Below are 27,907 nucleotides of genomic sequence, written 5' to 3'. Positions count from 1 at the left end.
AAAGCAGATAACAGTGCACACTCCAAGACAGCTGTTTTCGGGAGTTCTGATCTTCGCCCTGGACTAAGTTTTACCAAAGAATCTGTTTTTTCCCACATGTGGACGAAAGGTCAAAACGCAAAGAAAAAATGTTTTCAAATATACCCGTAGACGTGTGGACAAGGCCTGAGAGTCTACAGCCACACTAGCTGTCCTGTGAGAATGGAGGCCTACTTAGACACAGAAGTGCTGTGATCTACATGCTAATGTCGGCATGCTAACGTTAAGCAGGTTTGGTATTTACTATCTTCAGTTAGCACAAAATACGCAAGGTAGCCTACACAAGTGTCATTAGTTTTGCAGGTATTTGGTCATAAGCCAAGTATAATGGACAAATAGAAATTTGACCTGATTGCACTAGTTGAAAAGTCAGAGGGTCAACAAAGTCATTGCAGTCTGTTCCCAACAGTGGTCTCAGGAAATTGTTCACAACCCAATTACCAGAACTAGTTTTTAAACCTTTTACAGTGCAGTTGTGATCCACTTAGGTGCATCAGTTCCAGTCAGTCTATGTGGACCTGAACCTGGATCGTCTGATTGGACAATCCAGGTATAATTAGTGCTATTAGTTAAAGCTGTGTTAAATTTTTTTTAACACTTTTCGAGGTCCCCTGTTAAGATTATAGTGAAAATTATTTACTAAGACTTTTCCAGTGTGAATAATCAGTTTACATTAGATATATAAGAGAAAAGTAGAACATCCAAGTATACACTGCTGTGCTGATATAATGTGTTATGCAGGCGTGAGCTGAAAAGAGCTGAGGTGATGTGTTACCCAGGGAACGACCTCTGGGAGACCTGAATTATTGAGCAAAGTAATTACTGAACCAACTGAACCAAGGTCTGTGGGGAGAGATCCACACCTGTCTCAGACACACATACACACATAAAAAAATAAAAAATCGTACCAAACGCAATTAGCACAACCAATTTATTGTCTTTCAAGAAAAAACAAAACGAAAAAACAACAACACAAAACTCTGAAAACATAGAGAAACATACACCTTTAAATTACACAGGCTCTTATAAACAAAATAAAGTCTCTTTCTATATTTACATCAGCAGGGGTAACGACTCCTCAGCATGTCTCCGCTAAAATAAGATAAACATTTTCCTCTGAAATCCATCTCTGTGCACAAAAGCCAGCATCTTTTCTCCACACAGCCCTGACCCTGATTGTTTTGGATGAGCCCCAAACCCAAACATCGAGGCCTGAAACTCCTCTTTTCCCGCCATTTTGATTTGTCATCCTCGCAGCTAGCTAAGAGTGGATTGGCCCCAGTGTTATGTAGGTACACTACATTTTTGTTACATTGCCCTATTAGTCAATATGGTTATTGAGTGCTGAGAACAAAGACACCAAAACTATCCATGTGATTAGAAGCGTTAGCCACAGATTCCTTCAGGCTAATAGCAACATGCTAATGGATAAACATACTGAGTAGGATGTAGCAGGTTTATTTCTGGCACTATTTTACTTGTGGCAACCACATATTCATCTGTTGAGCACTGAATTGGGGAGGCACACATTCTCCAAAAATCCACCACCTTTACCTTTTTCCACAACGTTACATGGAAAGAGGTAAAGCAGTAGCTAGTTAATCGTTAGCACATCTTTTGTCCTACATTTACTTTAAAGTATAACAATGTTTTACATAAAACTACAACTTAAGCTACAGTTTAAGACTACTTTTGACTTCAAACTCAAACTATTTTTGACGTTAAAACTAACTCATTAAATAAATTTGGAACCTAGAGTCACTTAGGATCATGCATGCTAAACTGTAGCATCATTAGCATGAAGTTTTATTATTGGAACTAACCTGTTTCCTACAAGGAAAAATAAAATAAAGCATACCTCTAAAACAATCAGTATGCCAATATGTTAACTCCAATCATCAGTGATGCAGCCCTACTATCAAAGAACATAGTGCTAAGTGCTAACATGGAGCCAAATATCACTCAGCAAGCTAAACTGTTAGCGTGGCACACTGTAGCCGAAAATGAACTGAGGACTCACGGATGATTTTGGTTTCTACGTTCTCATGAAGTTGACCAGTGGTTCAGTCGCCCAAAAACTTTGTTTCTATTTAGCCTCACTGTCAAAAGCTCACAACCATTAATGGACCTTTTCTCCATCTCTGTATCTGTTAGAGAGAACATCCTACCAATAAACAACAGCCTCCATGTGACGTGATTTGGGATTGATTTGGCTCTGTTTGATAGCTGGAACAGGAAAATAAAAGATGAAACAAGAAGACAACAATTTAGCCTATTTAGATGGAACTTTATGTAGTTTAACTTTGAGCCTTTTAAATATGAAAATAATTCCTGAAAAATTATGGTGCATGTTGGATATTTTCTGCAGTGTTGCAAGAGGCTGCATCTCAAAAGCAGCGAAAACAACAGCTGACATTTGGATACACAGATAGGAGGTGCTCAACACGACAGTCAATTAACACTCAAAGAAGCAAACACAGAGGTATAAAAAAAAAATAGGTAAGGCTGAGGTCAACCCACCGTGCTATGGAGAGGGAACTCATAGACACACAAATACAGCATATACAACACAGCTCAACTGAACAGTGTGATGTGGGAGGACGAGGAAGAGGAGGGTTAGATTGTTAATTAAATGTACATTATCTGGGATGTAACTTCTTAAAAAAGATTTCATTGGCGGCCTGATTGTAAACCACTGTGTGCTGTGACAGACCCCTCAGATTTTTATCCTTTTAATTAGCATTTGAATGATTTTATGCAGTTTGTCTTTCTGCTTTTTTAAAATTGTTTTTAATGCATTATGTAAAGCACGCTGAATTACCGCTCTGTATGAAATGTGCTACACAAATAAATTTGCCTTGCCTTAACTGAAACATTTACTACAACCATGGTGACCATAGACTGTAAAAAAATAAATAAGATGGACGACATGATGGACAGCTCCTCAAAATTGAAGCCAAAATGTAACGATCGCCCCCTGGTGGCTGGCTGCAGTATGGGTCATAAACCCCATCCCACCATTTAAGCAATGGGACATGAGCCAAACTAAAAACTCAATGTAAATGTCAAATACATTTTTCCCAAAGATGGTTTCTGTCATTTTACGTAGTTCTTATTATGCAGCTGTACGTTGAAGTGATATTTTTTCTTCAAAGTTAGTTATTTGATGCAGTATTAATGGGGTTTGAGGTCATGATTGACAGCTATGTGTGCCACTGGTGTGCTTGCGATCAATGGTGCTGCACAAGACTGGTTGGACAAAGTGTTTGGGCGGGAATTCGACGCCACAGCGATCGTTACCACGCAGACTCCGGCTCCAAATGACATCACCAGCAGCCGTATCTGGGATATTTTGGCTTCATTTTCGTACAGTGGGGGTAAGTGGAAATGTGCCGCTCATCTTCATATACAGTCTATAATGGTGACAAACAAAACTCTGTGTAATCTGTCGAGAGCCACTAAATGTATGTGAAGCAATGACTGACATCTGCCATGGTTTTGTTTTAAGTGAGATCAATTTAAAGATGTATCTTATCTGCTTCAAGTAAACAGTGTTCCAGAATGCTGATGTGATGTGATCTGATGTGATGTAATATATTTTACACATTAGGTTCATTTTGTTTGTCATGACGACTACTTGTCAGGCTGTGAGAACAGCAGAATAATGTCTGAAAAATAACCCTGATGATGTCAAAAGGGTTTATCACTGTGAGATTAGAGACTAAAAATGTATACTTTTAAGTCAGAGTTAGAAAGTAGGGGTTTAAATTTTGAAACCACGTGGACATTTACCAGGAAGTGGGTATCTAATGTGGCAGGGTATGAAGCTGCATCATGGGAAGTGTAGGATCCAGTGTTTTAGGTGCTTGAACCACACTGAGGACTAAACATCAGGATATCTCAGCCTCTTATTTACTTACTTACTGCCCTTTATGTCGGCTGGCATGTAGGGCAGCATCTCAGCCTTTGCTGCTAACCATTCTTTTTTAATCTGAGCCCCGCATCTTTATTTATCTTACCAAATTGCTGAAACAAACCTTCGATCTCTCTATTTATTTTCTCTCAGTCTTTTTAAGAACAAATTTAAATTGGAGCACTATAATCTGCCAAACTCCAGGTTCCATACTACTCCAGACAATCTGATCCATGACTTGCGTGAGTGTCGTGTAATATATGAGCATGTGGTGCAACAAGTGTCAGTGTTCTCAACACTGAGATACTTAATGTGAAAATTAGCAGACAGGAATGCTACTGCTCTGGGTTTTTCATGAAGTAATAACCAGCTTCTACCAGCAGGGGGCAGTACTGATGTGCTGATAACATACAGCTCCATCACTGGCCTGTTGCTTCAACCACAGAGTAGTAACTCAGCTGTCAAACAGGTGAAAACAGGGATTCTGGTAACCGTATGTGGTTTTAAACTTTCCTCCAATGAGAAGAATCCCTGTGGTGCCAAAAGTCAACATGGGAGGAAAGCAAGTAGCATAAGGGATTAAACAATAAACCTTTTCCCTTGTAACTTAAGTATGACTTCTGTATTCTAAAACAAAGCAGCTGATGACATGTCTATGAAGGGAAATGAGTAACACAAGAGCTTGCCTCTATGTGTGTGTGTGTGTGTGTGTGTGTGTGTGTGTGTGTGTGTGTGTGGGGCAGGGTTTCTACTAATTTCAACTAATTTACAAAGGAGTGAGTATGACGTTTTCTCACCACATCTCTTCACGTTTGCCTACCAGAGGGGCAATCTTATCATCTGGTGACAACTCAATCCCTCCCGTCTCCCCTGTTCCTCCTCCATTCCTCTTCTCCGACTGTCAGTCAACAAAGAGCTCCCTTCCTCCTCAGCTACCCTCCCCTCTCATTCCTCACCACCATTTTTTCCTCTCCCACCCACCCCACTCCCCCACTTCAGTCTGTCAGGAGCACCAGTTCCCCCTCACTCCTCTCTCCCGCGTCGCTCTCCTCTCCTTCGCTGTACGGCGGCCGCTCCCTCTCTTGTTCCCTCTCTCTTTCTCTCGGCAGGGATGTAGGTGTGGCCTGGCCCTCTGCTCGACGCATCGTGGGGGGCACCTGTGGCAGGTAGTGCTCCAGTAATGCGGGGTGAAAGGGCATGGTTGCCACTGAGACCGAGCTGGCACCGCCCGGGTACTGGCCATCGCTGTGGGAGTAGTGGATCTGCTGCGGTTCTGTTTGACTGTAAAGACAGGAAGTGATGCGTACCATAAGACTGTAGGATGAATCAGCTTTCTACTGATACATCAGTTTGCTGATATTCAGAGACTTTTACCTTTAATATCATGAAGGTGATGAGTTTAATGGACAGTAATCACTGCCTAGTCTGAACTGTTGATACAGTTTCATCTGGTTTTAAACAAGTACGCATGAATATGTTTGATTATTTATCTAAATCAAACTGAAATTTGAATTCTCCTTTTTTTTGGATGTAACATTTGAGATTCACCATTCATATAACTTTTCTGTTTGAATCATCAGTACAAAAGAAAACAAAATATATCCAATTCTTTGATTAAATGTCAAAGGTTCAACCTTGTGAGCATAAAAAGCATTTTGTTCACAAACTTAGTGGCAAAGTATTTTGAATTTGCAACACTGACTGACCTCTTCTCCACAGATACAGTCAGTATTTATGGGAAAGCCCACAAAATGTCACATCCTTTCATGCCAGGGGGGAAAGAAGCATTTGCTACTACACCAAAGAGTTTTTGTGTGTCTCTCTGCACATTGAATAAGCTTATAAATCCAGAGTTAATGGGTATTTTTCAACCTGGACCTGATTTCCCCATGTTTTTGTGTCTAAGTGAGTAATGGGAACAACATTTTTTGAAAATAGTTCAGCAATGAGTGAGACCACTGCAGCTGACGGCAGCCGGCAATGTAAACATGCAGGGCAATTGTGCACCATCAAGCTATGTCCACTAAAAGAACTTGTTTTTGCCACTGACAGGCTCAGGACAGGATTGTTATTGACAAAATTATGGAAGGGATCCCTACAGAGATAGACCGTTTTGTTATCCTTTTTGATTAACCAGAAACAGCCCCGAAATCGCCATCACCAAACCCACCAGACTCCATTTAAATGATGAGTACTTTTATCATCGTAAAACACACTTCCTTCAGAGTCAAAAGAAATAAAATAAAACTCACAAAAACAACCCTAGTTCGTCTTTCCACTGTTTTAACAATAACTAAATCTGGCTTGGTTGAAACAAACCCTTAATTCATCCAGTTAGATGTGAGAGTATGCTGACTCGATACATGCTAGAATTACTGTTTATTTAAATGGGATCTGGTGGGTTTGGCGATTGTGATTTGGGGGCTGTTCCTGGATAAACAAAAAGGGTTTAATGCTTTATTCAGTGTTAGCCAATGGTAAAAAAGTTGTGAGCGTCCAAGAAAATGTAGTTCTTCAGATCTGACAGTCCCAGTATGTGATGACATTATAGCAAAAAATGGTTGATGGCTAATGGTGTTGAGTACCATTAGCACTGCCATACTGTCTCGAAACATACATGGAATTCACTAAAACACACCAGTCTATTACATCAATGGCTGTGCTGATGGCTGCGGGGCAACGATATTATGGTAAGTTTAACTACTCATATTGTATCACGTAGTAAATTTAATAGTGTCTCTTATGTTTGTTTAAAAATTGCACTTTCCCAGCATTGACAGGCTGAGGGAAAGGACTGTTTTCCCCCTCGTCTACTCCGCCCTCACCATGTCTAGACCATGTCTAGACACCGACTGTATCTATAGCAATGGTAGCCAAGGCTCATGGGTATTGTAGTGTTAAGACCCATCAACCATGCAAAACTACTGCACCTGGAAAATGGAGGCTCGTTGACCTAGCTTGCCAACCTACATACACCTAGAAACATGAAGTGAAAACATAATGGTCTTTAAAATACAGTATCCCAGTCACTCTGAAGAAAGCCGATATGAATAACACGATCACAAATGAAATCTAAGGCCATTTTGAGGTTCTGATATTGACGTTTATTTCTCTCAAAAGAGTCTAAAAGACAAAAGATGAGCAGTGAGCATATCTGGGAGGCAAAGAAAAACATCACTGAAACAGAAAAACGCTCAAAACCAACCACTGTTAACAGTTCCAACCTCCAACTCCTCCAGCTTAACTAGTTGGAGGAGTTAGAGGGAACAATGGCGAGGGATGCTATTCATCGTCAAGGACAGACTGAAAAAAAAAAACAGCCCAGCTGCGGTATCAATACTCCACTTTTGTTTGTGTCTTAAAGAATAAAAGGAGAGCTTTGGGAGCTGCAGGCATTGTCTACAATGTGTGGAGGTGCAGAGAAAACTCTCGTCAATGGAGCGAATTGTCAGCGTTGTCTGCCAGGGACAAACTCTCGTGCATTGCATTCTCAAAGTTGTGCAAATCAAGTTGGTGCGTGCATTGGTTTCTACCTGTGTGTGTAGGTCGCTCTCTGCTCCTGCCGGCGGTTCTTCATCATGGCCTTGTACTCGCCCACCCTCAGCCTCCGTCCCTCCACAATGCAGGTCCGTTTGGGCCGGGGCTTGTACTTGTAGTCAGGGTAGCGCTCCAGATGCTGTCTGCTCAGCCTCGCCTGCTCTTCGTAATAAGGCTGCTTCTCTTGATTGGACATGCCCTTCCATCTGGAGCCTAAAGACACATTGGCACAAGGAGGATGAGGGAAAAGTAAATAAACAATAAAGATGAGTTCAATCAAAGTGTTCTAGCAGTGAGGAGAGAGCACGCTTAAATGTTTATGTAGCTTCAACTTAGTTTTGGCTGGGGTTCTCGTCCTTTCTCGGGTCTGTCAAAGGTGCATCAATTTGATTCCATCTGGGAACCTTGGTCACATGTTATGCTTCTCTTTCTCCCATTGTTTCCTGTCTGTCCTAACTGTTCAATGAAGGTGAAATGCCAAAAAAAACTAAAGACAATCTTGTGGTGAGATCAAAAACAACAGGATTAAATCTAATGTGGGCCAGGGACATTAAGGACGCATTCACACTGGTGCTATTTGGTCTGCTTTAAACGAACCCTGGTCCGCTTTCACGGATAGTTTGGTTCATTTGGAGTGGTGTGAACACTCATTCGAACTCTGGTGCGGGCCAAACTAGCTAACCCTGGTCCACTTGAAAACTGGGGGTCCCGGTTCACTTGCAAGTGAACCCTGGTGCGGTCCGCTTACAGTGGGAAATGCAAATGCACAATCCAGCGGACCAAAGAGAGGAAGTGAACCAAAGAGAGGAAGTGATGTAGAGCGCAGTGCATTTTTGGTGTTAGATGTTTTTGTGAAGGGAATGGATTTCGATTTTTAGTCCTGGCCAATCAATGAGCTGGGTTTTCTTCTTCCTCATGCTTTTTTTCTTCCTGTTCAGTGGTCGTTTTGGGCAATACCGCCCCCAAACGAGCAGCTGTTGTAACTGTGTGACGTTGTCCAGGCGGTTTGGTCCGCTTTAATAAGTGCAGTGTGAAAGTGAACTGAACCAAATGAAGGTGTGAAGTTTTTCGGCATTCCCCGCCCAATCGAACCAAATCCCCTGGACTATCCTGGTGTGAATGCGCCCCAAGTGTGTGTGGGCAATGGCCCCGTCTCTACTTCCTATCTGCCTACTTCTGGTCCCTTTGCTCAGACCACACCCCCTTTTGAACTTGGCGTTCATTGATGACACTGATGTCAGGTGTCATTTCAGGACAATCAGATGCAGCCCTCCACCACCCCATTTACCTTCACTTTTAAACACATTCAATGCCCGGTCCTGCTCCACATCCCATCATCCTCATCTTCATTTCCATCACCAGTGTCCAAGCTCCATCAGGGGAATATTCCTAAACTGACCATGGTACCTCTGCCCACTTTGTATACACATCATGGTGGCATCTAATCGCCAAAGAACTTTCCACTATCCACCAATATCCTGCACTATGTAATAAATTATTGTTAACTCCATATGAAGTCTGTCCTGATTGAAATATCGTCATCATGATATTTCACAATGTTACTATGCATTGCATGTTTTCCTTGTATCATGCAGCCCTAGTCTACCCATGTATTTAAAGTTGTTATGGTTTTGTCATTGTCAGTGTGGTACACAAGAATGCACATTTTTAAATTCATATTAGACCAAAAATAATTTGATTGGTTAAGTTCCTTGTCTCTGGGTGAAGGTGTGGTTAACACATCTTCACCCACAGATGTGTGAGATTAGCTGTGGTAGTAATTGGTGTGAAAACCAGCACAAACATGGATCTCAGTGATTCCACCACAATGAACAGAGAGTACTGGAGAGAGCAGTTCTCTGCAGATTGAGATGAGGTATTTAAGTAATTATTAATAAAATGTATATTTGAATTAAGTCGTGGTTTATGTGACATATGACATGACATATGCATGACTTGGATGCGTGTGTGTATTCAAGTCTGCATGTCATTGTGTGTCCGTGTGAGAGGTGGTTGCTCCCAACAACCAGCTCTCCACAATAGAATGGAATGTAAACGTTTGGTCCAAGGAAAAGGATTCAATCCAGTATGTGTGTGTGTGTGTGTGTGTGTCTGGTGGGACAAGCAGGTGGCTATTCATGCCCTCACATGTGCCAGGCAGTGTCTCAGAATAGAGGCACAGAGTGAAACCCACCCCTGCCCAGAGCTAGGCTCACCCAGGATCTTGCTGATGGAGGAGTTGTGCATGTCAGGGAAGGCCTGCAGGATCCTCCTGCGCTCGTCCTTGGCCCACACCATGAAGGCATTCATGGGTCTCTTGATGTGGCCTGAGGAGGGAGGGGGCCGGGCCTCAGCATAGTTGCCTTGGACTGAGACGGACAGGGCACCTACAGGAAAGAGGGCTACAGTCAGTGGATCACAAAAATCCTTGGGTAAACACTGTTAGTTCACATCTGATAAAGGGGGAGCAAAAGGCGGGACTTTGAATGTGCAGTTACTAAAATGATGGAGCAAGTGTGTGATTAGTCTCACTCCTTCTTTAGACAGAATTAAACCAACTGAAGGAACTTTGCTCAGCTGTGTGAAGCTTGAAACCCACTCACTGTTGCTTGTGGCCTCCATTTTGGTAATTGAGCTGCCTCCTCCTCTTTGCCAGGAAAGGGCTTGAACCCGCAATTGTGGCTGTATCTCTTGTTCGTTAACCTTTTCTTTTACACCTCTCTTTTTTCTCACCTGGTTATTAACCTTGACTTGTTGAAGGGGAAGTTTCTCTTCACCCACAAACATCCGATTTCACAAGCAGTTATGATTGACTTTCCCCGCCCACATTCATCATCCTGGGTCTGTGCCAGAAACTTGTTGTCTTCTTTTTTCTAATTAAATTTTCAAGAGGATGATGCAATATGTTGATACAGCTGAACATGGAGGTGGTGGTGGTGCAAGTTATTTCGAGATATTTAAATGTCAATCCGATGTTCTGAAGTGGTAACACGAAACCATGTTAATAGGTAGTGTAGTAAACTACCTTTGAAACAGAAAGTTGTGACACTACTCATGGAGGGTTTACTGAACAAGCCTACCAAGTTTCAGGGCCCCCCTGGCTGTCACCTGCAAAATGTCGCTCAAATTAACAGTTCCAACCATGAAGAGACCTCAAAAAGACCACAAAGAGATGCAAAGGAACTGCAAAGAGACAAAAATAACTACAAAAAGGGGCAAAACAAACACAAAGAGTCAAAAAAAATGGCACAAAATTGCCTAAAAAAAACCTTAAAACTACAAGAAACACAAAAATGTATGTGTGTGTGTGTGTGTGTGTGTGTTCGTGTTCCTAGTCCTGAGAGGGAAAGGTGGTGGCGCCTTTTCCATGTCTATGCCCAGGGGCCTATTGTCTCATACTCCGCCCATGTCACCACTCATGCCTGGGAATACAAAACATTTGCTAAACATCAATGCATAAGGCCGTCCTTATTTAACAGGCTCCTGCGGGGACACCTACCCTCAGAGTCACTGCTGAGGTGGTCCTCAGTGGACAGTGGAACGTGTCTGTCTTCACCCCGCTCGGAGGAAGAAATTTTCTCTGTGCTGTGGGGAGAATCTTTGTACTCCTGCAGACATAAAAAAAGACAAAGACAGATGAAGTCAGACACGCAGTGAAGTCACACAAATATTCACACCTGAGCACAAAGGGTCGATTTGAATTTGGACTGCACTAAAATGATGACCCAATGTGCAAGGGGTGTGTTCAAAGCATGCATGTGTTTTACAGAGTTGCTATTTAAGGTAAAGAAACTGCACGCTCACCATATCAGCTGCTGTTATAATGCAGAGCTGTAAATGCAAAGAAAGGATATGACAAGGCCGTGCTGGAGGAAGAATGGTGTTTATTGTTTGAGAGAGGAGAGGTGAAGGAGAAAAGGCAGAGTTGGGAATCTAACTCTAAATTTGCAAAACTATCACACCGCCAGTGTTTCTATCGCCTGTTCACGAGCTGTAAAACATTATTTATCCCCGTTCGGCGGAGTGTAATACCAAAATAGGTCAGTCATTGGGATTGGTGTTAAAGCAGCGGCAGAGATGGAGTGGGATAATGGAGGCGAGGAGGAGGAGAGCCACAGAGTACAGTATTACTGTGGACAAAGAGAGAGGGCAGGTGGCTCAGTCAATGCCACACTGAGGCCTTTGTGGTATTGTGAGGCTGCAACAGCTGTTGCGCGGGGACGAGGCTGAGACCAAAGCTTCAGCCACCTCAAAGAATGAAAACCAAGACTAGAATAGAAGACAATTTTTACAAGAACCACAACAAAAAAAAACAAAAACAACCGTCATTTTAACTGTTGAGTTCCACACAAATTATGTAATGTTGAGATGCTTTAGGAGCATGTTTCCATTTTGCTCCACATCTTACTGCTAACGTCATGTGTGTAATTAAAACATGTTGTACATTTTCACTGGAGCACATGACTGCACTCACATAAAGAGGGATAGCAGCAGTTGATAGCATCTTTGTCAGGGGATACTGAAGCCCCTTTTCACTTACTAAAAATAGACACAACAGACACATAACTTCTTTGTCTTTTCCATACAGTGTTTACTTAACAGCGTATTCCCTAAAGCAGCAGCAACAGTGCTGAGCTGTCACAATGCGCTTCTGTGCGTGGTTATTCTTCAGTTGGTTAAATCCTCAGGAGAGGCATGACTCTCTGTAACCCTAAACCTGCCTCTGACCCCCGATTAGACCCCTTTGTCAGTCAGAATCAGACTGTGAGTGTTTCCTCATATCCAGTTTGTTCAGTAAGACGGTATCGGTATCCAGCTCACCACAGGAAGATCTGACAGATTTCTTTGTTGATATACCAGCCTTGTCTGAACGACCATAAGATCATTTAATTATTCAGAATTTCAGTGGTGAAATGAACATAATGCATTTTCACAGGCTTTCAAAGTCTCTTAGCAGCTGAATGCGGAAAAAGGGAATTTCAGACATAAAATACGTAATATTGCTGACTTCACACTTCAGTTAAAGTAATGGCTTCCTGTAATTCAGACTCAGGTGATGTAAATTTATAAAATTGCCCCTGAGAATTCTCAAGTCTGCTTGTCTGACAGGTGTGGATTAATTTTCAAGATATTTTTTCATTGGGCTTTGGAGCAGTTGTTCCCAACTGGTGGGTCGCGGTCCAAAAGTGGGTCGTGGGTCCATTCTGAATGGACCACAGATGACTCGCGAACATGTCAAGTCTGTTATAAACACACTTTATTTTGAAGTGCAGTTAACTTCCAGCACAGAGCTTTAATTTTGAAGTGCTGTTTCCTGCTGCAAAGTGAGTGACTAATGGGCAGCTACTTAACAGAGACAGCAAACTAGCTCGGCAACATGGCTGAATGCCAGTATGACGCTGAATATATGAAACTGTTTGGACTGTGAACTGAAGATTAAGGAAAAATCTGGATGAGTTGGGAACTGCTGCTTTAGAGACTAGCTGGTAAACACAGTGGAGCATTTAGCAGCTAAAGATCTGAATATTTCCCTCAGGAGAAAAACAGAGCAATAAGTGAGTGAATATTGGACTTACATTCATCAGGTGGCCGTGACTCCAAATGAATGATAACATTGCTTCATAATTGCTGTTAGAGTTAATAATAAACTTTGCTAAGTTGTCAAGTTGTTGTGTTAACTATTTGTTTCCGCTGCTCCAAGCAGTCCAAAAAAATCACTTATTGCAGGAAGGACCTATGACGCAGGTGTTTGTTTGCAGTGGCAGCAACAGTGTGAGAGGGAAGGAGAGACTGCAATAACAATGTGCATTTACATTCCCTCGGTGCATGTCTTATCTCACTGCTGTAGCCTTTAAGCTAATCATACAGCATTCAGCTCAGACCTCCACTGTGCAAAAATTAAGCCAAAATATTTTGGATACTGTCACTGCCATCTTGTGCTGGTAACGTTATGTGGAGCCAGAATCCGTCCGTTCAATCGCGACAGTGCCAGTACAAGCGAGCGTACCAATTAGCACACACAGCTGCCAGTCATGACCTCAGTCTGCCTTTTTTCAACATCAAATTACTAGTTCTAACCAAACTTACCAGAAAAACAAACACTTGAACACACATCAGCTTGATCTTTTGGAAAAATGTGGGAAAAAGTTTTGGGCTATGTCCCATCTGCTAACATGGAGGGGGCGGGGTTTATGACCTATACTGCAGCCAGCCACCAGGGAGCGATTCAGATGTTTCAGCTTCACTTTTGGGGAGCTGTCATGTCATCCTTCTTTATATACAGTCTATTCTCTGAACAGAATACTTGGGACTGCGTGTGTGGACTGTGCATTTTGGACATCAGCTCACCATCTTTCCGCCACCATCTCTCTCTCTGTCCCTGTCTCTTTCTCGCCCTCCGGTGCTGTGACCTCTCAGGAGCTGCTGGGCATCATGGATGGCCTGGGTGACCACATCGCCTTCTCCGAGGAAACCTGAAGACAAAAATACAGGTAAAGTTAAAGTGATAATGTACAGGTCCTGCTTTAAATTTAACTAGTGCCCATTATGTCGCTGTGCGCTGGTGTGTCTGCATGGCACAGAGACCATCAGACACTGTTGAATGCATTGTTTTCTCAGCAGTATATCATGTTCTCAAGAAAAGACACCACACATTAATGCTTTGGGTCAATAATGAACAACAATAGATAAAACACAATTTATATGACTTTAAAAATTAAAGCTACTATGTGTAAATGTTTTTGTCTTTTGATTTACATAGATACAAACAAAACAGGGACCCACTCTTAAAAACATTGCTCTATAGTGCTACTAGTGCTAACAACCTCCTCAGGTACCTGAAAAAAGATTTAAAAGCCCTGTTACCATGCCAGAGCAGAAACACATAAGGTGATTGATTCAAGCATCTTAGAGGAGCTGTGAGAATGCAACAGTTTTTTCCCCCTTTTGGGATCACGATTTCCCACTTTCTATCACAGCAGTGCAGCTGTCAGCATTACTCACTGAGGGCAGATCGTGGCGGGCTGTGGGACACCTCTCTGTGGAGATCTCTGGACCTGTAGGCCCCCTGCAGCGCCAGTGATCCCAGCTCCAGGCTCTGAGGACTGGGTGTTTTCCCCAGCTCCAGCCCCTTTGGCTTGGAGGTCAGGTTCAAGGGCTGACTGGCTTCCTAAACACACAGTGAGAGCAGATGAGCAGGGGTGGGGCCACTTAACACATATTCAGACATAACCGCAAAGGGTGAGGGTGTGGATGTATTCTGGTTATGCACGGCAGATTTGGCATGTCGGAGCGCATCTGTCACACCTTTGTGGAGTCTCTGTTCTTTTGTCTTCGTATTCACCTCATCCTTTTTTTCCTTTTGTTTTTCTAAGATGTGTTGGGTTATCTATACTTGAAAACCTGCCGTGCAAATACAGTTCAGGCCACATACACACACAGGTACACTCACACACACACACGCATGCGCACATACACACACACACACACACCTACACACATTACGTCTCTGAACACACATTACGTCTCTGAACAGAGGGTGTGGTGTATTTGAAAAGCTTTAGACTTCCAAATAACTAAAAAATACAATATCTGTTAAATCTGGAGGGAGTTTCTTTCTTAAACATCCATTAAATACACACACTGTACATTTAACACACACACACACACACACACACCAAACCATAAGTTCTCACGGTTATCTTCACATTTTGGATATGTAATGTAGGTGTGTACATTAGAAATGGACTTGGGAGACGAGTTTGTTACATCGAGATGAACAATGAAATGCCTGACACACAATACATTCTATAGTAATATTGTACCTGTCGGAAAGAACCACTGCTCCTCTTGACAGGGGTGGGGTGTGGGTTCTGCAGCAGCTGCATGGAATAGTCCACAGCTGTGGAGGGATGAAAAACATGAACACTGAAATACCTGTGTAGTTACTTTGATGTGATTGAAGATTTGCAATGGAGCCCAAAGTGAGGTGACTATTAGCACTCACTAGCTAATGGTAATTAACTCTGATGGCAGCACACAGCTAACTGAGGTGTAAGTGACCCTCCTGTTCTCAATAGCCCAATTTACATTCTAAATTATACTTTTCACTTATGTATGCTGATGACACTACTCTGTCCAGTGCTGCCACAAACTGGACTTGTAAATAGACGTCTACACGTGGAGTGAGTGCAACAAGTTGGCTTTAAATATTTCCGAGGTAAAGTCCACTGTGATCGGATCCCGACACATGTTGGCCAACTGGCCATTGGTTTAAAAAATACTGAACACCTAAACACAATAAAAGTTCTAGGCGTAACTTTGGATAGTTCACTATCTTGGTCTAAACACACAAACAATATTGTCATAAAAATGGGAAGAGGAATCCCTATGACTTATACCAAGCATGGTGCTAACTCCATAATCAGTGCTGAACAATGGCAACAGTGCTGACAGAGCTAATGGTGTCAACCAGGGGGAAACCGCAGGATGGGTGCTTTGTCTCTGTGATGAAGCCATCCTGATATCAGTAGTAACTGCTGTATGAGCCCAGTGCAAAGCGGCCGGACCTGCTTACCACAACAAACCACACAGAAGCTCAGATTACAACACACACACACACACACACACACACACACACACCCACATTCTCTGCTCAGTATGACATTACTCCACTATATCTTTCCATAGATAGTTGTTTGCTGTATTATTGTTCTGAATTTTGCATACAGGACCTCTAAAGTCCTCCTCACTGTTCATGTCGCCTAATGTCTGACCTTGACTATACTGACTTGTACATGGTGTAAAGTTTGTCACTGCAGAGGTGTTTTCACATTCCTCTAATGTCTGGTCAGTCTCCTAAAATCTGAGGTTCAACGTACCCCAGGCAAGCTGAATTAGGTACGTCGCTACTACGACAGTCAATGGCTGTCTAATAGAGGAAGCACATATTGATGGAAAACAGACTTTGACACAACATTGGCAACGAAACCTGAAACGTCCACAGCACTGAGCGGACTTGTCAGTACAGAGAGCAGAGTTAGCATTAGCATAGTGAAAGTTTTGACAGGAAACATGATAGAGTATGCAGTTTTTGGATGTAAACTGGACCCCGAGCTTCTTTCCACTATTTACGGACTAAAACTCCATCATAGCAGATATTGTGATATTGTGTGTATATTGTGTGTTTCACAACCATTAATGCTGTGTCTCCCACTGCCAGTTAGCCCACAAGCTTACAAGCTAACAAACAACATAAACAAATAAAAGATGATAACTTCACTTTCTATTCTGATACATCTGGTAGTAGCCCATTTTGGTGCGCAACAGACTCCTCATGTGAGTCTGGGTCTGACTGAGGCTAAAACACGTCTGGCTGAATCCCTCTCATGTTTCCTCTAACGCTAGCCATCTTGATGCACACTGCTCTTTCACTGATCAAACTAGTGCAAGCAATGCAGGACAAAATGGAAAGTGAAGCTGCCAAAAGTAGCGGTGCTGGGCGTGGCAGAGGCCAGATCCAGAATTCTCAATGCAGCGCTGCAGGGACAACAGGTTTTTTTGTAGGTCAATGCAGAAGTTAGTGTTGCCCTGGTTCCCTCGTCAATAACACAGTGGGGTTTTCTCACTCAGTGTTGGATAATTACAGAAAATAAGCTCTGTGGCAAACAAAAGTTTATGAGTCTACTTACACATTTTGTTCAGCTAGATTCACAAATAGAGACCACTTTTATGATTTTTAAAGCTGAAATGCAATCGCCAGAAATAAAATCTAACATAGGGCTACAGACAAACTACACTTTGGTCACATGACTTATTGTTGCCACCTCAACAAGGCTGTAAAGCCGTGTTTGCCGTGATGATGCTCTGTTGTCATTTAGCCACTTAGCAACCGTCCTTTTGAAGACACCCAAGGGCTTCAAAATCCATGAGTGGGGTATTTACTGACCTATTTTATGCCGTAGAACAAATCGTGAAAATCTCTAAAGCTTGTGTTAATCACAGACATTATTTCAGGCATCTAACCAAAAACCCATTCAGTGGACATTGACCTTGAGACGAAGGAACCGGGAGTGCTAAAATGCTAACTCATTTTTTCGTTTTAGGACTCATTCCTGCAGCACTCTATGAGGGACAAAGAGTAGATCTGCTTCTGACCCCGTTTGAGGTTTTTTTTCTTTTTATGAAGGAAAACCATGTTAAACAAAATATTAGTATTCATATATGTCTGGACGGGTACTTTTAAGAAAGAAATGAAACCTATTTTGGAATAGGGAATGTTTTATCGTAGCATTAGTGATACCATTAATATAACTCACAGCATGGCTAAAAAGGAAGTGCATTTAGTTTGGACTTTGTGGTAAGACCCCAGAATATTATGTCCAATTGATAGTGAAGTTATATGCAAATGAGTAAACTTATAAAAGACTCTGACAAAATGAAATCAAACAGCAAAGCTCCCTCTCTCTGTCTATACCTTCAAAGAAAACACAACCTCAGATTGCTGGCTATAGCTGACCTCTTCCACACAACCCTGCAGTCCTTCAACAAATTATTACATTCATCTGTCAAAGCATTCTGAAGCACACACACACACACACACACACACACACACACACATACACATTTGTTGAAATAAAATAAAGCAAATGAATGGTTATCCTTAAATTCCGCCTACAATGTTTTAAAGACTGGCCTTGTGTCTTTTAGGTTTGAAAAGATAGAGAAGACAAGGTCACCCATGATCACAGCTTTTAAGACTCGTGAAAGCAAAACTGCACAAAGCTGCGGCTTTCGAGCTGTACGCTCTATAGCCGGCAAACTGTACAAGCATAAGTGTGTGAAAGCTACTATCAACCATATTGTTCAACTGAAGTCCACATTTGTAGCTCACTGATGCCTTTCCATTTACTTTAAAGTAGACCTTGAGTTGAAGAGCTTAAACATGCTTAAGTCTCTCTTCAAAAACACTTGATTGAGAAGACGTTGCAGCGCGGATGGCAACTCATGGAGCTGACAACTTTTCAGCACTAAGTTTCAGACCTTGAAAGCACAGTTATTGTCAGTGTCCATTCTACTTTTAATAACAGAGAATGCATGAATAGGCTATGAAAGAACTGACAAAACCCCAACCTTCCCTGCACTAAAGACCTGGTGGAGGAAAACCTTGATGGATTATCAAAAGATCACAATGATAATTCAAGAGACTACAGCACATAGAATACAGTAGTAGAGAACATTTATAAGCCCATTATGAATTCTATCAATTCCTCTCTTCCGTGATTCTGAATAGATATTCTAAGGTTGTTAATAAAGTTATGTTGATGCAATGAAAAAGGGGTAGCTCAACTTCAATGGCACAGTGCAGCACAGAGTACAGAGCTACTTAAGTTCATATTCGGGGAAGACAAGCACTGGAGAGAATTTTGGATTTAGCTTTGTTAGATGAAGGTGTAGTGTCTGACAGTACTTCATCAACCATCATCCAGAGAATAATATTAGCAGCGTGGAGCACCCAAGGAGACAAGCAAAACAATTGATTTTTTGTGAAGCCATAGGAAACTGTTCCTCTAAACTACCAGTTGTGTTTCATAGTGCAGCAGTTTGGACAAAGGTGCAAGGATGGGAGCACAGTGCACTTGAGTAAGGGCCTGAAGCTAGTACCCCAGTTTTAATGAATCATTGAGAGAATCTTTTGAGTATTGTGAAAACACAAAATTTCTTGACTCTAAAATATCTTGCTTCAAATTAAATGTGATTATTTTTTCACCCCTGTCAAATGTCAATTACAAAATGATCAAAAGTAACTGAATATTGATTTGGTATTTCAAATACAAGTAACAGAAGTACTGCCCATCTCTGATCACAGTTTTGTATGAAAGCTTGAAGTTTGACTTTGAGGAAAATCAATAGCTGCAAAGAAAACAACACACCTATGTAGATTTTTTTATGATTAGTCTGATAATTTATTTGTTCATTATGCATTTAATATTCAGTGATCCAGATTTATATATCCATTTCAGGTATATATTACTTGAACAGAGATGTTCAGTTCAACAGTTCTCCAGTTTTCTAATAAAGTCAAATAGTGTGTGTAAGGGGGTGGGGGATGATATTGGGCAACTTATCGGCCATTGGCTTTTTCCTGTTCCAAACTATCATCATTATGTCAACCTTTAAAAATTGACTATCAGTCGACTTCTAATCGGAAGCGAAGCGAATATGCTGTGCTGGTAAAAGTGCCACCTACACTGTATAAAATATAAAACATGTAAATGCAATATTTAAAAATTACTCTGATCTCCTCTTAACAACTTTCAAATATTTCTGTAATAATTTACATTTATTTAATTGTATTAATTTTTTCTATTTTGCCATTCCAACAACAGTTTTATGGTTTCATGGGAGCCAGTGTGTCCCAACCCAACACTTCCCAGGGCTAGAACCTCTCTGCTAGCTTAATAACTGACCTGGCTTGCAGGGGATTGGTTGCAGTGGTAGGGTCATCTGGGGGTCAGAGGTGACCGAGAGGGGCTGGGTGTTGGGGTGGAACGCAGGGATCATCACGTAGGGCATATTCACCTGCTGGGACAAGGCAGGACAAACATACCTTACACAAAATGTCTTACCTTATTTGTCTAAAACACAGATTTGTGATCTGCAATGAGAACTTGTCGTAGTAACAATGATCCCATGCTAGTGCTGCTGGCTGTGGTATGTGATGACATGTGAAGGTCATGAGGGGAGCTGACCTGGATCTGCTGCTGAAGCAGGTTGATCTTGTGCTGCTGCTGGATCAGCTGCTGCTGTTGCTTGGCGATCTGAGACACAAGACAAGTTCATTGTCACAAGCATCACGTTTGTATGTGGCAAACAGACACAAGGGCACACAGTGTAGGTGACCATGATCAGGGCTTCATTCAAACCCAACACCCACCCAATGCAGTTCAATTCAGAATGAATCTTCTTCTGTATCCCAATGATATACAGTGGTGGAAAAAAGTTTTCGGACACCCTTAAAATTTTACACAATCTCAAATATTATCATGAAATATTTGTGGAAAAATCTTTTTTGTGTTTCAAAAGGTGTGGCTGCATTAGACAGATACAAACAAATACAAATTATATTGTTTTGTTTATTGTTTACAAGAAAAACTAACAAAACTAAATTCTTGACAGTTTCAATATGTCAGTTCTCAACATTGTCGGTATCAAAGTCAACAAATAACAGAGAATGTGTTCAAAACTGAACAAAAAATAAATAAACCATCACATCATCAAATTAATATTTAGTAGTCCTGCCATTGGCATGTAGTAGAGCTCTAATCCTGGCTGGCATGTTCCCCACGAGCCTTTCACACTGTTGAGGGATAATCTTGTCCCATTCTTCTTGAATTACTGCTTTCAATTCTTCTAAATTCTTTGGTTTATGCTTTGAAACAGACCTTTTGATAATCCACCACAGATTTTCAATGGGGCTCATGTCCGGGGATTGAGCTGGCCACTCTAAGACCTGGATACTGTGCTCCTGCAGCCAAGTTCTACTGGCCTTGGATGTGTGGCAAGGGACATTATCTTGTTGAAACATCCAGTTTTTACCTCAATGGAACAGTGCACGCGCAGAAGGGAGCATGTGGGTTTCGAGAATGGTACAATACTTGGTAGAGTTCAATGTGCCATCACAGACAGTGAGATGACCAACACCAGCAGCACTCATGCATCCCCAAACCATGATACTGCCTCCACCATGCTTGACAGTAGGTACTGTACATGCTGGAGATAATGCTTCGCCTGGCCTTCTGCGTACCCTCACATTAGTAGGAGGAAGATAAAGCTGGAAACTGGACTCATCTGACCACAAAATCTTCTTCCAATTCCTGGCTGTCCAGTTCTTGTGTGCCTGGGCCCAACGACGCCGGGCTAACCTCTGTCTCTCATTGATCAGGGGCTTCTTGATAGCCTTGTAGGACCTTAAGCCATGATCTAAAAGTCGGCCACGTACAGTGCGGGTGGAACACTGGACACCAGTTTGGTTTGACCACTGCTGCTGAAGCTCCTGTGATGTCATTTGGCGGTTTTGCCTGCACATGTGGATCAGGATGCGGCCATTTCTTGCTGAAGAAACCCTTGGACGCCCAGATCTTGGTTTGTCTTCCAAGCTGTTGGTTCGTCTGTATTTCTGCAGAGTGCATCCAACTGCTGAGGACTGCATCTGCACTTCCTGGCTATCTGGCAGCAGCTGTACCCTTCCTGGCTGAGAATCTTTATCTTCAGGCGTGTTTCCTGCGTTGGGTTCCTTGTTTTAGCCATTTTTGTGTCTGAAGAACTTTCAAATGTGCTGGCTTTATGTAGACACGAAGCTTGGCAACAAAAATTGTGTTTTTTAATAAAGAGAACAACCTTCATCACTGGTACCAAAATGATCCAATACTCAAAATTTCTTATGTATTTTTATGGAACCAATCAATTTTAAGTTTTTAATGGCTTTTTTAGGATTTATTTAGTATTTTGGCTGTGACTGTACTAAAAGAAATTGCACTTGAAGACCTAAGAGTGATTCTTAATGCAATATTTCACAAATGCATGGGATGTCCGAAAACTTTTTTCCACCACTGTACTTAAACAAAATTCAACTAATTGTCAAAAACTACATTGATTTTAAAAGAGTGATTGTCAGACAAATACCCAAAACATGTTATGGGTATTTGTACTTTTTTGAATCGATAATTTTACTGATAGAAACATTTTGGAAGAGATACATGTTGTAAATGGTAACGCTCACAATCAGAGGGTGGGAAGGATGTGGAACAGCCAGGTTTAACATTTAGTTAACAATGCAAATGGACAACAATGCCATCAAATTACGGATCACATTCTTATGGGTTATGGTTAACATCATTGTACTTTGGCATATTTAAGACACCAGACTCAGGCTAACATGCTAAAATGCTCACAATGGATCCACCAGCAGTGACTTTTGCTTTTACTGAGAGACTTTTTTCTTCAGTGAGCTGGGAGAGGACTCTCTAATCCCTGATGTGACTGCATTTAGCTCAACATGTTGGAAAACCTTGAGGAGCGCAGTGGGGTAGAGAGACTAAGTGGACTGGTTATAGTGGAATAGAGAAGCTTGTGTTTATGAAAAGGTTGTGTAAAGCAGCGTAAAATCAGCGCTTGTCAGGTCTGAAGACTACAACTTTAAAAATGAATAAAAAAACCTGGAGGTGCAGAATTAGAAAGACATGAGCTTATCAGACCTCTGTAGCCTGCTGCTTATCTCTGCTTAAGGCTAGCGGCATGTGGCTACATTAGCTGCAACTAGCAGACGTGAATCTCCAACTGAACCGTCAGTCGCTGAGATGCATTGTGGGTAATGTAGGCGGAACTGTATGTGGAATTAAAAAAGACGATATCTCTGGCTCTGCTGCACCGATTTTGATCCTTTATGTTTTAAAGTCTCCAGCATAAGTTTGACAATGTTGCGCAAGTGCAATGCTTTAATGGTGGAGGCTACTTGTGTTACTGACTTTATTATCACTATTATTTTTATGTTGATTTTCCATTTCGTCGTGAGATAAGGAGGTGTGGAAGTGACAGACACAAAAAACTCACTTGTATAGTTATAAAATAAGCCTAAACTAAAATTAAGAGATTTACTCTCTATTTCACCAACAGGTGTCTTGCCTTTCTTGCCTTTTCTGCCTCCCGCTCTACCACTGCACTTTTCTTACACCCATTCAAGCACCACACAGTCGTGCAGCAGTGAATTACAAAGAACAACACAATGACTCCCTGCTGTTGTCTCGTCGTGTTCAAAAAATGACATCTCAAACAAAGATTGCTTTAAATTTCATCTGCCTAATTTGCCTATTCTTCGTGCTTCTTCATATGCAGTCAAAACACAAACAAGACAGAACAGAAGGGACTCTAGACTCTTTGTTCCCTGGGATTTCTTAGTTTCTGGGTCTGTTGGGTCAGAAAGGTTCATTCTAGATTTCATCAAGACAACACACAGAAAACTGTTCTGAAGTTTTGATGGATGGATTCTCTAGTTCTGTGATTGTACACCTCTGAGTGGTACCTGTTCCTGCTGTTGTCGAGCCAGCTCCATCTGCTGCTGCTGTTTCTCCAGCAGCAGGGCGGCCATGTTCCTCTGCTCAGAGTGGGCTCCCAGTAGTTGCTCCCTCAGACCGCTCAGCTGGTTGATCATCATCAACAACTGCAGCTCCTTCTCTGCCAGAGCCTCTGGGGTACCTGGAAGGGGTCAGATGGTCAGGTTACTCAGAAAACCGGTTGAGCACTTACATTCCTGACAACCTGTATCATGATCAGTGTAAGGTGGTAAAGAGTGTCTGAATATTTTTACAATTTGTGAGCAGTGTAGAGTGTAGACACCGACTGGAGCCTATTGGTTCGGGCAGGTTCTGACAAATATTTACAAATAACGTTCGGGTACAGGTCAGGTTTGGCTTTGCCCAAAATGATGGACCTACTGTCAGCATTGGGCTATTTCTTGTTCAATACTGGGGTTTGCTATTTACAAGACAACACTTGAGCACAACACATGGGCTATTTTAGGTGGTAAACATTCATGTAAGTTAACATTAGCTAGCTAATGATGGAGAACGTCAAACAAAATGTGTCATCACCTACAGTAACATTACCCGAAGCTCAGTGTGCTTGCTGGGGGCATTCTGGCCATTCTAGCAGCAGCTAGAACAGCTCCTGTTCCTCCATGATGGTTAAACTATGTTTAATAGCTTAGCTAACTCTTGACATGGGCCAATCATACGACTCAAATTCTATTATTTACAACTGCTGATGACTTTGCATAATGTGTGCATTTTGACAGTCCCAAGGTGCCATGTGTAATCACAGTATACAAGCAAGCATGTTACCATGGTAACAGCAACAGTGAGATTAGGACAAAACTCAGTGCTTCAGTAGCCTACATTAACTGTGTCGGGTTCAGGTTAATTGGGCTCTGTTGCTACTCTCTTAGGCTCAGGTCGGGTTCAGACAGAAATATGCAACTTGAGCCAAACTCTAAAGCAGTGTAACAAATCACAATTTTAAAGCACAATTTCAAAGCGGCTACCATCCATACAACAATATATCAAATGACAATGTGACGATGTGAAAGGGATCACTCGAGTGATGAATCTGCAGAGAATTATGAGCTGCATCTCCAGCTCCTCTCGGCTTTACAGAGCTTTATAGTGAGTTTCAGCTCATTGTTAAGCTGTCCGATCCACAACTTTACTGTTTCATTCTCTCACCACTCTCATAACATTGTTTTCGCCAACAGCAGGCAGCTGTTTTCACTGAGAAAGCTCTAAAAACCTACTGTACACTACCTGCTCAGCAGCAAACAGCTGTCAGACAGTCAGAGACTAGCTGATGAACACATCCAGTAGCTAAACAGACATTTTCCTCAGGTTTACTCTATCTCTGCAGTGCTGTAAACTGATTACAAATTCCTATCTCTTTTTTTTTCTTAAAGACATGGCACACAAGGTTTTCTGGGTTGAATCATTTCTCCTTGATTTTATTCAGCACAACAACAACAACAACAACAACAACAAGGACAACGACAGGACTATTTAGCTGCTTGCTGATTTTAACAAGAGGAAACTATCTTTATTACATTACTGATGTATTTTTTATCACTTGCAAGGACAACATCTAAACAGACTGAAGTATTAGAGATAAATAAATACTGAGATAACAACAAAACCACATATAAGGTCTGCAAGACATAATCAAGGCTGAATACCTCTGAACATCAGTTTGCGAACATCAGGTATTAATATAAATTTAATCTGGTAAGTCAAGTCTTTCCTCCTGGCTCTGTCTCTCCAGATGTGTCATTCTATCTCAATTTACCCTGATTTTAAAAAGGAACACAAGATGAAACCCACAATTTTGATAGCAAAATGATCCAAACAGCGGTGTGCCAAATCAGTGTTATATAACATTTTTCAGTTAACAAAGCAGATGGGGATTATGGCAAATGAAAAAATACAAGAGATATTTGCACAGTTAAATAGTAATGCATTTGAAATAATGATTTGTAAGTGGTATATAAATGGTATAAATGTGTTGGTAGTGTTTGAAAGCTGACCTTTCAGTTGTCCTGCCCCCACTGTGCTTTTATCCAGAAGTTTCTCCTTCCAGTCAGCATTCAGCAGCTTCTCAATGGTAGGCATTACTGTTAACAGGACACAACAGGTACTCAGCTGAGCCGCGATGGGCTGCACTAGATGGTGTGAAAAATATATTCTGTCAAATAAAATCCATCTGACACCAAACTACTTTCTCAGCCACTCTTCTGCCTTCCTAATGGCATTGATTGAAGAAGACATTTGAGGTGCCGTAGGGCAGAGGTTGTTTGTGCCTCTGGGAGAAGTTTTGAGTGTTTGAGTGGATCGATATTTGGACAGAGAACAATCCAAGGTCAGCTAGTGGAGAGAATTTGAGAAAAATTTAAGGCGAGGAGTGCAGACTAGTGAAAGACTCGAGGGCAGGGAGAGTCTCGGGAGCGGCTCAGAGAGCAGCCTTTTACTCCACATGTGAGGGATTGAACAAAATCAGACAAAAAAAAAAGCACCCCGTTCCCCCCGAACCCATTCAGGAACCAAAACAACACCCTCGCTTTGCTAGAGAAACTGTCACTTCTACGCATCGATTTTCAGCAGACTGCATTGTTTAATGCTGAATAGCAGCAGAATGTAGTGCACTTAAACACATAAAATATGGAGTCGTCAAAGTCTGGTCGGTTAGAAAATTGTATGGACGTGGGTATATCTGAGTAATAGAGAAAGACTCCCATAGAAGTAAATAAAACTGAGGGGCAGACAGGAGACAGACTGTGGAGGTACACTGATACCAATGTTTTAAATCCAATATGGAGATTTAAAACCACTCATGCTCAGTGCTGTAGAAACAAACTGTTCTAAAACATTAAAGTGTATCAGCTACAGTTCTCATTGATTTGAATAGTGTTTGCATATTGAATATTAAAGACACTATGTGTAGAGCTGGAAAATATCCAACTTTTGCTGAGAAACCTTGGGTCCTGGCATTCATGTAGATGCCACTTGACATGCACCACCCACCCAAACACTGTTGCAGACGAACTTTCCCCATTCATGGCAATGAGCTCCCTGATGGCACTGACCCCCTGCAGGAAGAAGCACCATGCCAAACCACAAGAAAATGCTCAGGAATGGCCCAGGGATCATGACAAAAAGCTCAAGGCATCGACCTGGACTCCAGTTTCCCTGGATACCAATCTGATCAAAGATCCATGGGACATGCTGGTACCCCACCTCACAACTCACAGGACTCAAAAGATCCCCCACCAACACCCTGGTGCCAGACACCACAGGACACCCCCCAAAGGTCCTGTGTGCATGCTTTGACAGGTCAGCACCAAGTCCAATCCGAGGAGGCCCCACCGTGGATTGGAGGTACTCTTGAGGTGCCAGCACGTCACATGGATGCTCGGCCAGATTGGGATCTGGGGAATTTGAAACTTTGAGCTCTTTGTCTCGTTCCTTGTGCCATCCCTGAACAAGTTTTTGTGGTGTGGCATGGTGCACTGTCTGGCTGGGAGGTGTTGTCCTGTGCCAGTTCGTCTTGTTCGTATTGTCAAGTCAACCAGCATTTCTTGACAATGTTTTGATCCTCGTTTTTTTGATCTTGTTAGTGTTTTTTCGGACCCGCCATAGCCTTTCCCTTTTGTACCCCTGCCTGATTTTGCCTATCTGGATTTTTGACCTTGATTCTGCCTGACCACGATTTTGCCCATTGTTTAATAAACTTGACTTTGACCTTTTTCTGAGTTGTGCAATTGAGTTTATCAGAGTCTTGTCACTGTCCATCCCTAGAGCCACGCTGCTATTGTGTCTAAAAACAAAACTAATAAAACTTAAGTTGTGGTAAATCATAATTATTATTTAGTATTTAAAACACTTATTATAATAACATATAATTAATCATAAATTAATAGGGTAGACAAAAATAGTTTTTCCACTCTGGAAATGGTCACTGATGGATGCTCGACACAGCTCTGGAAAATGCTAGCAAAACCCTTTGGTTAAGAATGTTTTGTCAAAATATTAAAAACAGGTCACAGAAAAATACAGTGCAGAAGTACAGTTGCTCAGCCCTCTGCAACGACTTCTGATTGATGACGGCCATGTTTTTTGACCAGTCTTGCTTATCTGTAATAGAACTGTGTAGCTCTGTCTTGCAATGCTGTATACTAAATTTAGCAGTGATACAGTCAAAATCCAAAAAGCAGATGTTGCATTACTGTTTTTCACATTATGCAAAGTAGCAATAATCTATCATGGTGGCCTTAACTGTCCAAGAGTCTTTTTTGTAGAGCATATTGAGATGCAGATGTTTTTCAAA

General features: G+C 41.8%; 1 protein-coding gene across 8 annotated transcripts in view; it reads right to left on the bottom strand.

The window, feature by feature from the left end:
- Positions 1-955: 955 nt before the first annotated feature.
- sox13 (SRY-box transcription factor 13) overlaps positions 956-27,907 on the bottom strand; it is a 61,284-nt gene continuing 34,332 nt past the window's right edge. For 3 of the 8 annotated variants that reach the window (XM_078175925.1, XM_078175984.1, XM_078175811.1), the window contains exons 4-14: positions 25,611-25,745; positions 23,568-23,740; positions 20,239-20,307; positions 19,957-20,071; positions 15,313-15,389; positions 14,492-14,657; positions 13,838-13,962; positions 10,989-11,097; positions 9,706-9,876; positions 7,486-7,702; positions 956-5,233 (exon numbers count right to left, since the gene is read on the bottom strand). In XM_078175925.1, the coding sequence (XP_078032051.1) occupies positions 4,948-5,233; positions 7,486-7,702; positions 9,706-9,876; positions 10,989-11,097; positions 13,838-13,962; positions 14,492-14,657; positions 15,313-15,389; positions 19,957-20,071; positions 20,239-20,307; positions 23,568-23,740; positions 25,611-25,745 (1,643 nt within the window). In that variant the 3' untranslated portion in view covers positions 956-4,947. The remainder of the gene's footprint in view (positions 5,234-7,485; positions 7,703-9,705; positions 9,877-10,988; positions 11,098-13,837; positions 13,963-14,491; positions 14,658-15,312; positions 15,390-19,956; positions 20,072-20,238; positions 20,308-23,567; positions 23,741-25,610; positions 25,746-27,907) is intronic. The other 5 variants (XM_033627633.2, XM_033627634.2, XM_033627635.2 and 2 more) reach the window with 3 other exon arrangements.

Source organism: Epinephelus lanceolatus, chromosome 1 (genome assembly GCF_041903045.1).
Source record: "Epinephelus lanceolatus isolate andai-2023 chromosome 1, ASM4190304v1, whole genome shotgun sequence".
Taxonomy (NCBI): domain Eukaryota; kingdom Metazoa; phylum Chordata; class Actinopteri; order Perciformes; family Serranidae; genus Epinephelus; species Epinephelus lanceolatus.
Note: the sequence above shows the minus strand (reverse complement) of the source record. Positions and strands in the feature narration are given on the sequence as shown.